The sequence below is a fragment of the Lingula anatina genome, chromosome 6, assembly GCF_051362555.1.
Source record: "Lingula anatina isolate TDL-2025a chromosome 6, LinAna3.0, whole genome shotgun sequence".
Classification (NCBI taxonomy): domain Eukaryota; kingdom Metazoa; phylum Brachiopoda; class Lingulata; order Lingulida; family Lingulidae; genus Lingula; species Lingula anatina.
In genome coordinates, this window is record NC_141772.1 from 14,197,816 (window position 1) to 14,213,367 (window position 15,552).

Genomic DNA, 15,552 nt, shown 5'->3' on the forward strand with positions numbered 1-15,552 from the left:
AGCGTTAGTTCTCCGGTGTAGAAATCGGGACGCCCTTTATACTGAATTTTGAGGGTGAGGTCACTGTTTACCGTGCCTGATGGTGACAGGATAATTCTCTTTATATAAACAGTTACTAGTTATACTGGCTACTTGGCCTTAAACTTCTATTCTATATTACGCTCGTTGATAAAACAATACTTTCACCCGTAATTGATGATTAATAAACATAATACTGGGCGCTTACTATAATACGTGTGCGGCCCTTCGAATGTATAATCTCATAAGGCTCGATGGTCACAATTGCATCTTCAGTTAAGGTAGCACCGTCCAACACCGACTTTCAAGATAGCTTAAGATTTCTCTGTACCTTTGAGAGATTAAAGGATAATCACTTGGAATTGCTCTTGCAGAAAATCCGAGATAAAAATAGAGATGACAGCGGTGTGACTAATATATTCACAGGAAGCCAGGTGTGGCATTGGTCTATTACACAGAAGTTTTAATTACTAAATGTTATGTAAAAGCTCATCTTGCTACCGCATAATGATATCTTATAACGAAAATTATTATGAGAGTAGTATACAAATAAGTTGACTGCTAAAATAATTGATATATTTTGAGTAATTATCAAGAAATGAATATTAAGATGAGTAAATATGTCTATCTCTAAAGATAAAATATTAAAACATTAATCATAACAAAGGAGTGAGCTTCATTCAAGAATTCTGTCCTGAAATTCTCATCAATGCATGAACAGTGTCGCAAGAGGTCGGCTTTTTTTTTTTTTTTTCGGAGGAACTATATTAAACAAAAACTTCAACAGGCATGATATCCAGCTTGTATAGCCAACTGCACTGCTGAATAATTAAATGTGCAAAGAATGGCTGAGCAAACATCTTTTTCAACTTATAAGTTTGGCAGTATTTTAAGGGAATCGGATTGAAAAGAGTAATCGATTGATCAATTTCGTCATTAGAAAGACAGATACCGTTCCAATCTATGTGCAACATGGGATAAATACAACCATGGATCTCAAAATTATCGAATAATGTGGGTGTGTGTGCTTTCCAGTCCGTTACACTACCCTGAAGGTGCATAACAGGCAAAACAACAGCATCATCTAACGTTGAAATCTGTAAGGCCAGGACAGGTCTATGTCCGTAGGATTTGCGAAAAATGAGAATGGCAATTATAACGAAAAGCAGCAAAATAACAACTGATTCGGTGATGTAGGGTAATACAAAAATTGGGGAATCAATTTCAAAAGTAGTCGGAAGTGCGGTGGCTTCAAAGGTTAGATTAAAACCACGAACAGAGACAATGTTTTGAAGCGAGGTTATGATAACAGACAGTTTAGCAAATTTATAAGATAAAAAGGCGGTAAAGAGAATGTTAAAAGCCGATAGACCAACAGCGATATAAGGGATAAGGGGTGTAAGGTCGTCAGATTGCTGACTGTCGGGAAGTGTGTCTGCTATTGAATGGTAAATTGGTTGCTTCCGTTTTACCGCAGACATGATGCGTTTGAAATTTAAATGGTCAGTCCGTTCGGAGGCGATGATAGAATCAATTTTATTGTGAAGAATCTTGATTTTCGGAATGGTTAAGGAAGGAGGCTTAGATAACAAGGTATCTCCCATGAGATCGTTAATGCGCTCTTCCGCAAACAAGTGTTGTAGAGCAATGAGGTTAAAGGGGTATTTGACGGTTTCATCAAAAGAAAAATTATGACAATTATATAAACGTTCCGGAAAATAGGCTATCTTAGTATTAATTGTGCAGTGATAGGGTAGGTGCACGACACAATGATGACAATTGGAGATATGGGACGTCTTGGTATGGGAGCAATGTAGCATTATGACGTCCACGTTGGTGAATAATATGGTGTCTTTGGTAATGAAGTGTGCGGAAGAGGAAACGGCATTCTGTTGAAATGTAAAATTGCAATTTTCTAATATTTTTGGGCGTAAGTTTAGGAAAAGACTGCTAACACAGCTCTCAAAACTAACAGGAATCAAAATTGGATATTGTGGACAAGATTTGTGGAATGTGCCTCGACATAACGACCAGTCTTTATGCGTGAGGATGGAATAGTGAGTCTCATCATCGGAAATGGCAAAAATGGATGGTAGTTTGATTAAAGTACCATGGAGAGACTTACGCTGGAGAGGGACCGGATACGTTGTGACTGAGTACGCGGTGAGCGCATGAGGGTAAGTCGTTATGGGAAATTTTAGTCTAATGAAGAGTGACTGATTGTGGAAGGCTGTAACGAAATGTGGATGCTTATAGTAGAAATTTGGAGTGGTGTGAATCAAAGTTGAAGTCGGGGCTTGTTCCTTAAGTTTCGACTGAATAAAAGTTATAGTTTCTTGTATAAGTTGTGGAGGTAAAATTAGTGGACTCAATAAACCTTGCGCTAACTGAATAATAGCTGTTTGATACTTAACCATATGAGAATATAACTGAATTGCTGTTAACAGTTCATGCGATTGTAAATTGTACATTTTTGCATTAAGGTTAATTGCTGCCAAATTTTGTGATACTTCCGTCGCTATCATTCTCGTCTCATTGTATAATGCTTCAGAGATATCCATCGCCTTGTCTACCCTATCATCTAAGACAGACAATAGCGACTCATAATTAGAATTAGTTGAAGACAGTTGAGTAATAAGCTTTTGCTGATTTTCTGCAATTTGAGCTACGTGAGATGCTAAATTTTTGAGATCTTTATTACTTGCGGTGCCAAAAATTGATTTACTGATTTCAGCAACGAATGGAAATATGCTGCGTTTAGATCTAGATTTTGCCGAAATTTTCTCCACATTTAAATTTGAAAGTAGAGGGTCGATTACTTGAGACATATCATGCATTGACTTCATAATGTCGCTTCGGATGCTTCTAGCCGTCTTTAAACCTGAACGATATAAATTACAAACTTCTCCAGATCTACAAAGATGAATTGGGTGGTTTTTAACGCTAAAGTCGGGTATTACTAATTCATAAGTATGAGACCAATATTCCACATTTGGCAAGATTTTACCAATAGGAGTAAATACTGTGCCATAGTTGACTCTATGGATGACGTCACTGTCGAGGTTGAGTGCAATAGTCTGGCTGACTGTGATCATGCCGATGACTAGCACCACGGACAAAAGTCGTAGTGACTTCATTAATTCCTTGAATGTCGCATATGTCGAAGCATTGCCGTTGCATATATCCATCTCATCTGTTGAAGAGAGAAAAAAAAGAGTTTAAAGTAAAGAAAGGAGGTACCCTGATGAGATGGTTATTGCAATCGGTTACTTCGCGTAGTATTGTATGACCGGTCATAACATATGCACGATGATTGACATAATTGATAAGCGCTGTCGAATCTTAATTTTATTATGTGTGTGGATTTCGCTGTCGTACAAATGACATTGGGTGTCCGTACGTGTCAGTATATAAAACATTGATACTGAATATCTGGGTTGATACGATAGAAATTTCTTGGTGAAACATACTAGAATATATCGTAGACGTGTAATCAATGGGAACACGTGACGCCGACTTTATGAATATTAATTATTTCGAATGAATTCATCTTTTACGTGGTTTGCCTTGAAGCGTTTTGTTAACATGAAATTCCCGTATCAAAGCTTGAGAAACGTTGGAATGAGGCTCCCATGATGGAGGGTAATCGCCTTTCCATTTCACCAAATAATGCTTAACACCTCTAATGGGTTTGCATTTGAGAAGTTTCTCGACTTCAAACCATTCATCTGGATCTGGGACAATTTGTTGTTGCTCAGTAGGGGGTGTAACGTTTTGAGCTTCAGGGGGGTTCGAATCGTTTTGTGGTAATTCATTTTCGTCGTGAACAGGCTCTGGTAAAGGAGCTTGTGGTCTAAGCGGACGGTCTTCAGGGTCGTGATACAATTTCAGTCTGTTCGCATGTACAGGTGACGGGTGAAGTTTGTTTGTGCTACAGTCGCGTAACTTGAATGTGTAACTAGAGACACGATCTGTAATATAGTAAGGACCTACAAATTTAGCCGTCAGTTTAGGGCTTCGGCCCTTCTTGACACGTGACCATTTTAGTAAGACTCTGTCACCTATGTGAAAGGCGGGAGGGGCTGCCGTGCGATCATATAAGCGCGTATATTTCTGTTGCGCTTGCGTTCTGTTGTCATGGGCTATTTGACGTGCTAACTCCAAGTTTTTCTGAATATTTTCTATATAGTCTTCTACTGATTTAGGTAAGGAATCTGGAGGTTTTAAAAGTGACTCCAGCGGAGTATTCATTTCTTTTCCGTACATCAAATAGAACGGTGAAAATTCAGTAGACTGCGTTGCAGGTGTAGCACGTAATGCCATGAGTACCCCTGGGAGAATCTGTGGCCAATCGTCTTGATTTTGATTGCAATATATTCTAATTGATTGGGCTAGCGCGGAATTTTGTCTCTCTACAGCACTGTTGCTGGCAGGGTGAAAACTGCTTGTTAACGCCCTTTTGACATGAAATAACTCACTCAGTGTCTGTACCAGCAGGGACGTAAAATTACGTCCGCGGTCAGTGACTATGACCTTGGGTGCTCCATATCTACAAAAAATCTCAGAGTAAAGAATTCGAGCTACTTCCTCTGCTGTCTGGGTCTTTAATGGAAAAGCTTCAGGCCAAGCCGAAAAAGAACAGACAAGTAAAAGAATGTACTTGTAACCTTCACGTGATTTGGGCATAACTAATATGTCCATGTGAAGTCTGTCCCATACACCTGTTATTGGGAGTGGCTGAAGAGGAGCGGGTCTTTGGCCATGGTGACGTTTTGCCTTTTGACATGAGTCGCATGTTTTAACATACTGAAGTATTTCAGTATACATGCGGGGCCAATAGAATCTGTTTCTGATCAACTGATAACTTCTGTCAAACGCAAAGTGAGCGCCAGACGCTAGGCTATCATGGTAGGCCTGTAAAACGTCATCTCTGTATTGAGTGGGCACCGCTAATTGGCGTATGATATTTCGTTCTGTGCCGGACGTTCTAGAACGAGGTTGATAAATATGAAAAAGGAGGTCCTTATCCATAATGTATTGATCAGATTCGTAAATTGTCTTTCTCGCCAATTTGGCGTCATCTGGGAGAGTGCCATTTAGCAAATATGCAATGATATGTTTGAAGTCATCACATTGTCGTTGCATTTGGGCCAATTGGGATAATTGTTCTTTTTCCACAGAGGGAAGAATGGTGAAAACATCAGGCTCTGAGGTGGCAATGATATGTTGAATAATGTGAACTGGAGCATCTGTTTTCGTGGGGCCCATATCATGAACAAATTTTGTGTCAATTTCTCGTGTTGAGTCAACCGAAGACATGGCCGTAATAGCTTGAATAGGCTCAGAATTTTGGTAAGTGCGCCGTGACAATGCGTCAGCGGGATTTTTATTACCTGCACGGTGTACGATTGTATAATCGTATTCCTGCAGAGCAAGAGCCCATCTGATCAAACGGGGTGAAGAATGTTTGATTTGCTTTAGCCATTTAAGTGCTTGGTGATCGGTATAGATCGTAAAAGGTTGACTAGACAGATAAACGTGGAAAGCTTTAACACCTTCTACGACTGCTAGACACTCAAGTTGTGTAATCGGGTACAGTTGTTCAGACGCCGATAAAGATCGGCCACCGTAACTAATTGCACATTCACGTCCCTTATCATCTAACTGACCCAGGATGTATCCGAGTGAATGCCCAGAGGCATCTGTTGTCAAAATAAAGGGTTTTGACATGTCGGGAAATTTGAGAATTGGAGGGTTTACTAACGCCTGTTTTAGCGTTTTGAAAGCAGTGTCGCATTCCTTGGTCCACTGAAATTTTACTTCTTTATGCAGTAAACTGTTTAAAGGCTTTGCAATATGGCTGTACCCTTTGATAAAACGGCGATACCATGTCGTTAAGCCCAAGAAACTACGGACTTGTTTGACATTAGTGGGGGTAGGAAAGGACTGAACTGCTTCTGTCTTTGAAGAATCTACCTGTATACCATCTCGAGATAAATTATGTCCAAGATACAAAACTTTTGGGACACAAAATGAACATTTAGAGGGCTTTAACTTCAGGTTTGCCTGTCTCAAAATGTGAAACATTTCTTGCAGATGTGCCAGGTGATCTTCGAATGTTTTTGAAAAACAAAGAATATCATCGATGTAAATGATGACATTTTTCCAATTCATGTTTCGAAATATGTTACTCACTAGATATTGATAGCTTGCTGGAGCATTTTTCAGCCCAAACGGTAAACGTTTGAACTGATATTGACCACTATGCGTGACAAACGATGATTTTTCTTTAGAGTCGTCTGATAACGCTATGGTCCAAAATGCTGTATTGATGTCAACTAAGGAAAAGTAAGTTGCCTTGGAATCAGCTATCGAGTCAAAAATGTCCTCTAACCGTGGAAGAGGAAAGCTTATTGATTTAGTAACAGCATTCAATTTCCGATAATCAATTGCAAATCGAAAGTCACCTTGTTTCTTGCGTACCAAAATAACAGGTGAAGACCAAGGAGAGGTGGAAGGTTCAATGATATCATGATGCAACATTTCATTTATCTGGCGATCAATTTCAGCTTTTGCTTGAGGAGTTGTTCTATAAAACCTTTGGGTGATTGGGGGATGATCACCGGTATCAATAGTATGTTTGTAAACGGGCACATGACCTATTTCAGACAAATTTGTAGCAAACACATCTCTATTGCTACCTATGAGTGACAATAATTGGTCCTGTTGATCAGATGTGAGATGAGATAACTCAAAGGGGATTTTAAGTTCTAAGGCCGCTTTCTTATCTTCCTCACTGATCGGTTTAATGGTAGGGGGCTGAGTGGGAGTGAAGTCAAGGTGGTGCAAATTACCTGCGCTTATGCGTGACACTTTAGCCACAATGGAGTTTGCATAGATTGTATAACTATAAGGCGTAGTGTTAGCAACGCGGTAATGACAGTGACTGTTAGTCAAGGTATTGATGGTAGAGGCACCTAAAATAGTATTCAAATTTGAGGACGGTTCTAAAAGAACAAGCGTCGAGCCACCTTTGTCAGGACGTATGCGGGAAACCTGAACTTGCACTAACCGTTCCGTGAAAGGCTCCACGGTCACAGTTGATTTTGATCTAGCAAGTCCTAAATTGTCTGAAATCGTCAAACATACCGTGCTATCGGGATCGCGTAGAGTCAATTCATGTGTTTGTAAATCAATCACTGCACTATGGTCATGCAGAAAATCCAAGCCAATAATAAAAGGTCGGGGTAATATTGGAACAACGCAAAAAGTATGGGTATATTCCACTTTACCGATGAAAAATTTGAGACATGCAAGGCCCAAAATTGTTTGCGCGTCGCCACTCACTCCACTTACTGTTGTAATTTTAGAGGGAGGGGCAAGATCAGAAAAAGGAATGCCTAAAGTTTGAAACGTTTGTTTGGAAACACAACTGATGCTAGCGCCAGTGTCAAGAAGACCATTGAACTTTTTGTTTTTGATTGTAATAAAAAGAGAATTTTGTAAAGATTTTTCCGATATCGTACCAATAGATCCAGCCTGTTCTTGCGACTCTACTCGTCATTGTTTCTTAGATGACCTACACACTTTCGCCAAATGACCAACTTTACCGCAATTTCTACATGTTAAATGAAAAGCAGGACAGAATCTACGTAAATGAAACTCACCACCGCAACCAGAACATGGAGTCCGTTTCTGGTTATTATAGCGTTGATTCCATTGGCGTGTCTGTTGACGTTGAAAACGTGGAGGCATCGTCTGATTTCGCTGCGCTTGAGGAACACGTGGGCGTAACTCGTAGTCGCGGAAAGGAACACCGGGGTGGGGCGCTGATCGGTACTCTGAAGGTCTTGGTCTGTCATTTGGAACATGTATAGGGTTCAACTGTGCGGAGTTGGGCTGCGGCGTGGCTAACTGAGAGATTTTGTTGTTGATTTCAGTCAGCTGTGTACCCAGGGCTGTTAAAGTCGCAGCGGAAGCTGAGGGTTGAACCGCTGTTTCGGCCTGTCGAGCGCGAGCGATTAGATCTTCAAAGGTTTTAGGCTCGTGCTGTGCCACGAACGGTCGAATCTCAGGCAGTAGGCCATGAAGAATGGCCTGTATAGTTTGCTCATCCGGTAATTTTACTTTTTGGGCTTCCCTACGTACCTCAGCAATGTAGTCTTGTACTGCCTGTGACGGTTTCTGGCAACGCTGAAATAAGCTAGAAACAGTAGCCCACTTTGAACTCGCTGTCGGCTGGAATCTAGTTTTGAAGGAATCAGCGATGTTGTCCATAGTGTTTTTCTCATCGTCAGAGAGCGTATCAAACCAATCTAGGGCAGCGTTTCGAAGAAGTAGAGGAAACGATGAACGTTGTTGTGCGTCTGTTAAGCCTTTAAACTTTGCATAGTTCATAAAGTGCGACAACCAACGATCAGGGTCCTCATTTTGAGTGCCGTGGAATTTTTCAGGCAACAAGCTTAAATCTGACGACATATCGTAGGTGGGCGGAGGAGGGGTTGACGGAGCGGAAGATAACGAGGTGACGGAAGTTGTCGAGTCTCTATCACTTTCTGTATCTGACGTAGCAGCTGATTCTAAATCTTGCTCTGAAGGTGGTTGAGGAGCTTCAATTGAAATTGTTGGCGGATCAACAGGGTTGTCGGTAGTTGTTTTACCGCTGGTTGTTGGCTGTGGTTGAAAAAGGCTTGATAGGTCTGGAGACGAGGAGCGGGAACGGGAGGTAGACGTTGGTGAGTTGGGTTCACGAGGTGTGGGGAACGACTGTTTAAGTGCTGTTAACGACACTTTCTTACCTGACGTTCGAAGCCTGGTATTTGCGGAAGGCGTTGACCAATAGTTCTCTGGCCTCGCTGACATCTGAAACAGGCAGGGAGGTCTGGAAACAACAGGTTTCTCCACCACTTTTGTAACGGGGCCGGTGCGGTTGTTTGGCGTGTGCGCGAGGTTCGTAAGAATGACACAACAGTCTAAGATAGGTTTCCCTATTAATACAGTTTATTACTTTAACCCGTTACATATACAGGGACATCTAGCTCAGGTAGGCACAGCGCTACGGTAAGACAGTGACCCAATCGTTCCCTCGATCTAGGCTCTGATTGACCCGGCCGTCCTCAGTCCTCAGTCTCCCTCTCGTGCTCTCGTCGTTGCTGGTCACTCTGACGTCCCTGGGATCGGTCTAGCGTTAGTTCTCCGGTGTAGAAATCGGGACGCCCTTTATACTGAATTTTGAGGGTGAGGTCACTGTTTACCGTGCCTGATGGTGACAGGATAATTCTCTTTATATAAACAGTTACTAGTTATACTGGCTACTTGGCCTTAAACTTCTATTCTATATTACGCTCGTTGATAAAACAATACTTTCACCCGTAATTGATGATTAATAAACATAATACTGGGCGCTTACTATAATACGTGTGCGGCCCTTCGAATGTATAATCTCATAAGGCTCGATGGTCACAATTGCATCTTCAGTTAAGGTAGCACCGTCCAACACCGACTTTCAAGATAGCTTAAGATTTCTCTGTACCTTTGAGAGATTAAAGGATAATCACTTGGAATTGCTCTTGCAGAAAATCCGAGATAAAAATAGAGATGACAGCGGTGTGACTAATATATTCACAGGAAGCCAGGTGTGGCATTGGTCTATTACACAGAAGTTTTAATTACTAAATGTTATGTAAAAGCTCATCTTGCTACCAACTGCGTTACATAGATGTTCACAGATATGTCTCTGGTTAAATAGATGGTTAAACTCTGTAGGCCTACTGTGAGCAAAATGTCCACAGAATAATAACTGTCCTGGTAGTGGGTACGTTTACAGCAGCACTTTAAAACCAATATTATAAGAAAGAAGAGTTGATCGCCACAAACAAAAAGAACTGTTTCAACTGTTAAGGCATGGAGGCATGGTGCCAGGAGTGGTTAGAACACAAAGAGAACTAAATCTGTCCTGCCCAGGGGCGTAACCAGGCATACGCACGGATGCACCGTGCGTACAATTTTTTTAGCCAACCATGATATTATTCTCCATAAATTCAGTGTATATTTCACGGAATATAATTGTACCTGGGAATTTTCAAAATCTGTGCGTACAATTTTAAAAGGTCTGGTTACGCCCCTGCTGCCCTCTACCCTCCCAACATCTCATCTAACGATGAGTCCATTCATAAAACATTTACTTCTCTAATATCTTTATACTGCCATTGCAGATCGGTGGCGTTCTTCAGGCGTACCCTGCTGCGTGGAACAATAAACTGCCTCCAGCTGGTATATTCTGGCCAATAAATTTCGGAGTGAATCCTGCAGTAGTGGTGAACACGTTCAGCTTCCCCAACATTCCTGGTTGCGACAAACCGAGGACTTATGTGGCCGCTCACTGCACTATTGCTTGGGATATCAGAGTCTCCGTGTTTGTTCGCCTTCGCACCGTAGTTGTCCAGATATACCCAGATTATTGCGAGAACATTAGGGGAATATGCGGTGATTACGATGGGGTTGCTGCTAACGATGAAACCAATCTCGCAAACGTGCCTCCATGGGCTCCTCTGCTCATGTAGTAGAACCAGATCCATCCAGCCAAGGGATTGAGGTATTTGTCTTCGGTTTAGTGTTATGTTCGCTTTTTAATGCATTTATGTTCATATGCAATTACAATAATATTTTTTTTTTTTTAACTTTTACTTGTAAATTTACTTATACATTTCATAGCTCTGGTACAGTGTTTTTGCCATACCAATACTTTTGTAGCATGCTTATAGAAGTACTTAACCTTCAGTAAATTAGTAATTATGCATAAAGTGCGAACAAAAAAACTGTTTAATATATATAAAACCCCAACTGTTTCAGAATTGGAGACAACGGACCATACGATTACGGATGACGAAAATATATGTGGGGCTTTACTGCAGCATCTTCTCGACATCACTGCGATCTTTCGTGCACAAGATTCAAAACTTTTGATTGTTTGACACTTTCTGGTATTATTTTTAGTATTATTATTATTAAGGCGGTGTTATATAATATAATGATAACCAGTGGGGTTTGCAAATAAGGTGGCACGTTACTGTGGAGTAGCACCCGGCAACACGATTCATTTAACTCCACTTGCATACAGACACAATCAAAGCTATCTTGCAAACACACACGACAACAAGAAAATAATTGACTATCGCATTTCTTTGCTTTGTTTCAACCTGTTCAAATTAGGAATCTTCGCGACATCACTGCGATTTTTCGTGTACAACATTCAGAAATTTTTGATTGTTTAACAAATTATCCATTAATCAGCAACGGAGTTTTAAATTACTTTAAACTCTCGAAAGAAGACATATACAGGGTGTATTTTATCTATTTGGTATTATTTTATTACCATAATTAAGGCGGTGTTATATAATTAAATAATAACCAGTGGGGTTTGCAAACAAGGTGGCACGTTTCTGAGTAGCAGCACCTGGCGACACGATTCATTTAACTCCACTTGCATACAGACACAATCAAAGCTATCTTACAAACACACACGACAACAAGAAAATAATTGACTATCGCATTTCTTTGCTTTGTTTCACTCTGTTCAAATTATGAATAAATGTTGCCGAATTGAATTTTTTGGTGTTGTACTGTCAATGTCTTAAAGGGTGAATTCCCCCCTCTCTCTTTTTCTCTCGCTCTTCTTCTGAATTTAATAACATCTCACAAATTAAAATATTGGTACATAATAAAAAAAACACTATTATGTACTTTTTCGTTAAATCAAACGATCAAATAGTTGGTAAAAAATACATTAATAATAAACATAAGAGAAATCATCGTTTATAGAAACGGGTACTCGTGAAGATGAACGCCCCCCCCCCTCTCTCTCTCTCTCTCTCTCTCTCTCTCTCTCTCTCTCTCTCTCTGGAAACGAATAATACAGGTATGCCCCAAGTTAAAACACCAGTGTTAAAAAGGAGGTCATCCTTTGCGCTTTTTACGTTCACCAAACGAACAAGTGATAAGCGGGCAATACAAAATTTAATCATCTTACAGAAGAGAAATTGCTGAATGTTCGAGTTGGCATTTGTATCAAAGTCAAATGAATCTCTTCTCTTACTCTCTATTGGGACTGGCTCTCTGGGTGATGAAATGCAAATTAAAAAAAAAAAAACTACTAGCTGGGCGGAACAGAAATGTGTGGCTACATGTACATCCGTGTGTGTGCCTTGTAAGAAAAAAAAAGAAAAAAAACCCCGATCTCTGCGATTCTGGTGGAGGTTGCCCTCCCCCTCTTATTATTTCGTTTCCGCCGGTACAAATATTACCTGATCCTACTTTATTACCCTACGATTGTCACAGGTATAAAATAAGCTTATGAAAAAAAATTGACACGTATACAAAATCAAGACTTGTTTCAAATTAAAAATACAGGTCACATAAAGAGAGGAAATTTAGCTAAGATTAATTGTAAAAAAAAAAGACGGGTTTTTTTTATTTAATAATGTACATTGTGTAACTGAAAATCTTGGCAATGTAAAATTTACAGTTGGCAGTGTGAACTGGAGCGTGTCTGCCGTTATTTGCGTTTAAATGTTATGCAATTATTCGGTTTTTCTGCTTCCTGCCGGCATATTTTAATTTGGATGACATGCTATAAAATTAAAAGATTGAACTTTACATCAAAGTATACGTCTTTCTGTTTTTTACTGCATTTTCTGCTTTGACTCGCTCGTATAACAAAATAATAGCTGATGCAAATACGCAGTAAATGCAACTTTCTAGGATTCAGACAATTTTAATTACAGAAATTCTGAAAACATATTTTATTTTATTTTAATTATTTATTATTATTATTATCATTATTATTCTGTAATGTCCGTCCACCTTAGACTGATATTCAACAGATTGTTACAAATTTCATAAATTTGTTATGTCAGGTAAATTCATAAGTATAAGCACGAAATCGCCGCATCAACTGCAGAGTGACTTTGGGCTTGGTATCCGTTCATTTTTCTAAATATTATATGAAATCACTATATTTTAGGTAATATTTACACCAATCAATTTCTGCCTGTGGTTGGACCTGAGACACTTGCCGTAGGTGGTGGTTGTTATTTCAGATGTCTGGTCTGCATATTATTCAATAACTACATGAACGTGTCTAAAATGCCTTTTTCAAAGTCGCAAGTTCTTTGGAAAACAGTTTAAGACTAGTTTGCCCCCCCTCCCCTTTTCCTGCACAAAACTATTAATCTGCTCTATATAAAGGATATTTGAATAATTGATGTAAGTCAAAGTGCGTAGATTGTGAATTCTTCCATCTTAATCTTCAAGGGCGTATTATGATATGCTATAGAGGTATATAGTATAGTTCTGAGCTTAAATTATGCAGTGATCAATCCCTCAAGCCCTCAAGTCACACAAAACAATATTAATTCAACATACAAATTGAAGAATCTTTCATACACACATACAACCCCCACCCCCAAGCTTCGGCACCCTTTAGGTACTACTGCGACTCAACGTTTGCTTGTAAAAACTGCGGTATGAGGCTATTCCTCTCTTAAGATGTAGATGAACACATGTTATTGATTAGCTTTTTCATACATCTACCAGCGACGCAGATTTATTTTGTGCACTTTTCTTCAACGCGAGAAATGGAGACATGTGCCAAGAATTAGCCAGAGGACATATCTGCGATTATCTAGTGAAAAAACAATCTGTGGCCCTGGTAGAGGATACACGTAGCTTTGTTATAAGGTTAATTATTAAAAGATGTTGGTAGTTTGAAGACCCATGCTTGTCTATAAATCTTTAAATGTCATATAAAGAGTAATTTTACCCATTTTTTCACTTAATTGTTCTTGCTATTTTCAATCTTAGTTTTCAATATAGTTTCAAAATGGCGTGGGGACATTCATATGGTGGCAAATACAAACAACAATGCTTATCACAAATAGACAGGAATAGAGGGGGAAGATCTTAATTTATTTTAAGTTCGTCAATACACCCTGGCTGTTATACACCTTGACATTTTAAAGCGACTGCAAAAGATGAAAACGTGTACAGCTTTGAAAGACAGGAAGTGACACGTTTACCTCACTCTCCACCCCTCCCCCGTATTCCTTTACCATCGTAGAGAGCTGGCAGCCTTCCTACACCACTGATGTTTGAGTAATTGAGTTAAGTCAAGATAGAACGTGGATCCCTTCGTTTTGATTTTCTAAGGCGTAATACGATATGCGCCACGACGCTCTTAAAATATTGATGAGGAAAGTATAAATCTGTGCTATAATTATGACAATTGTGGTCAATCATATCTTATTAGCACAGGATATGTATTTTAATAAACAGATTCAAGTGCCTTTCTTATTTTTATTTTAGATAGTCGTAGGAAAGCATTCTTAACCCAGGGTGTCAACTACGAAATATAGACATTTGACATCAAGGGATAGCCTTTTAAGGTAAAGGCCTATTTACATGTATGTTAAAACATAAAATTTCCCCCTGTTCGGGCGCATGTACCTTACCTCTGGTACGTTACTACACTGAAAAAATCCAAGGGGCATGATAAAAGGGTTTTCGGAAAGTTGTGCATGTCCTTGACCGGGAAGGGGGGGGGGGTAGATACCTTTATTGAATTACCCATCTTCCCGTCGATACTCTGCTACTCAGATATGACCCTTCAGGGCATATTTTTATGGCAGGTACCACCACAACTCCAACTCATTTAAACCAAGTTAAGTGTTAGGTCGCACTCAGAACAGTGGACTAACTAGTCCGAGGGTCAAATATGACGACCCCCTACTAAGCGTGTCGTCAAATCCACTAATAGACACTGAATAGATTCCGTGGGGAAGTATTCAAGTGGGTCGGCCATATTTGACCCTCGGACTAGTTAGTTCACTGTTCTGAATTTGTAAATATGAATGTGATATCAATGCAGACCTCGAGTTAATCTAATGTACACCCAGACGACAATTTTGGTGCAAACCATATCTGAAGGTACCCTGTACCGTAGAGAGATTGTCACTAGACATTCGCAGTTATACCTCTGGTCAAGATTTTTTACGGGGCTTAGATGTACAAATTAGGGGATACCGGACCCCGTGAAACAGGAGACTCTGTTTCAGTCGTAATACTAGGATTGGCAATTCAGTAACTTGTCGAGATCAGTATACAGAGAGAAAGTCACGCTTTAACAGTTGATAAATCTTTCCTATTGTGTTTATCATCATCATTATGCACAGTTTCATACTAACAGTTCAACTAAAATGTATATGGGAATGACATTGAACAATCGCGCTTGAAGAGGAATAGCGGTTTGTTACTTTCAGATTGTGAAAGGTCTTCTGAAAAATTATTAATTTTACTAACTATGGACTGTTTTCTCTGAAGCTGCTAAACGTTAGTTAATTACCCCCAAACAGCTTCAGTAGGCATGCCAGACATCAGATCCCCTGAAGCTGAATGCAATTTAGCAAAAAAGCCCTCGGAGATGGGTCGATCCTGCTAGATCGACTTAGGTATGGGGATAGGGTCTAAGACTCGCCTACC

General features: G+C 39.8%; 2 protein-coding genes and 1 long non-coding RNA gene across 3 annotated transcripts; 1 reads left to right on the top strand and 2 right to left on the bottom strand.

The window, feature by feature from the left end:
- Positions 1-522: 522 nt before the first annotated feature.
- On the bottom strand, positions 523-3,213 carry LOC147761206 (uncharacterized). The gene has a single exon (XM_087015359.1). It carries the CDS (start codon positions 3,204-3,206, stop codon positions 786-788), a length of 2,421 nt encoding a protein of 806 aa, XP_086871485.1. The 5' UTR covers positions 3,207-3,213; the 3' UTR covers positions 523-785.
- Positions 3,214-7,574: 4,361 nt separating this feature from the next.
- Positions 7,575-9,729, bottom strand: LOC147761207 (uncharacterized). The gene has a single exon (XM_087015360.1). The coding sequence runs from the start codon at positions 8,878-8,880 to the stop codon at positions 7,579-7,581; it is 1,302 nt and encodes a 433-aa protein (XP_086871486.1). The 5' UTR covers positions 8,881-9,729; the 3' UTR covers positions 7,575-7,578.
- Positions 9,730-10,238: 509 nt separating this feature from the next.
- LOC147761208 (uncharacterized) lies at positions 10,239-11,624 on the top strand. Its single transcript, XR_015335191.1, has 2 exons — positions 10,239-10,612; positions 10,870-11,624. It is a non-coding gene; the product is annotated as an uncharacterized LOC147761208 (long non-coding RNA).
- Positions 11,625-15,552: the final 3,928 nt, after the last annotated feature.

What these genes read in the sequence shown, in the direction of transcription:
- LOC147761206 (XM_087015359.1), bottom strand. Translation starts at nt 3,206, where the DNA reads ATGGATATATGCAACGGCAATGCTTCGACATATGCGACATTCAAGGAA.
- LOC147761207 (XM_087015360.1), bottom strand. Translation starts at nt 8,880, where the DNA reads ATGTCAGCGAGGCCAGAGAACTATTGGTCAACGCCTTCCGCAAATACC.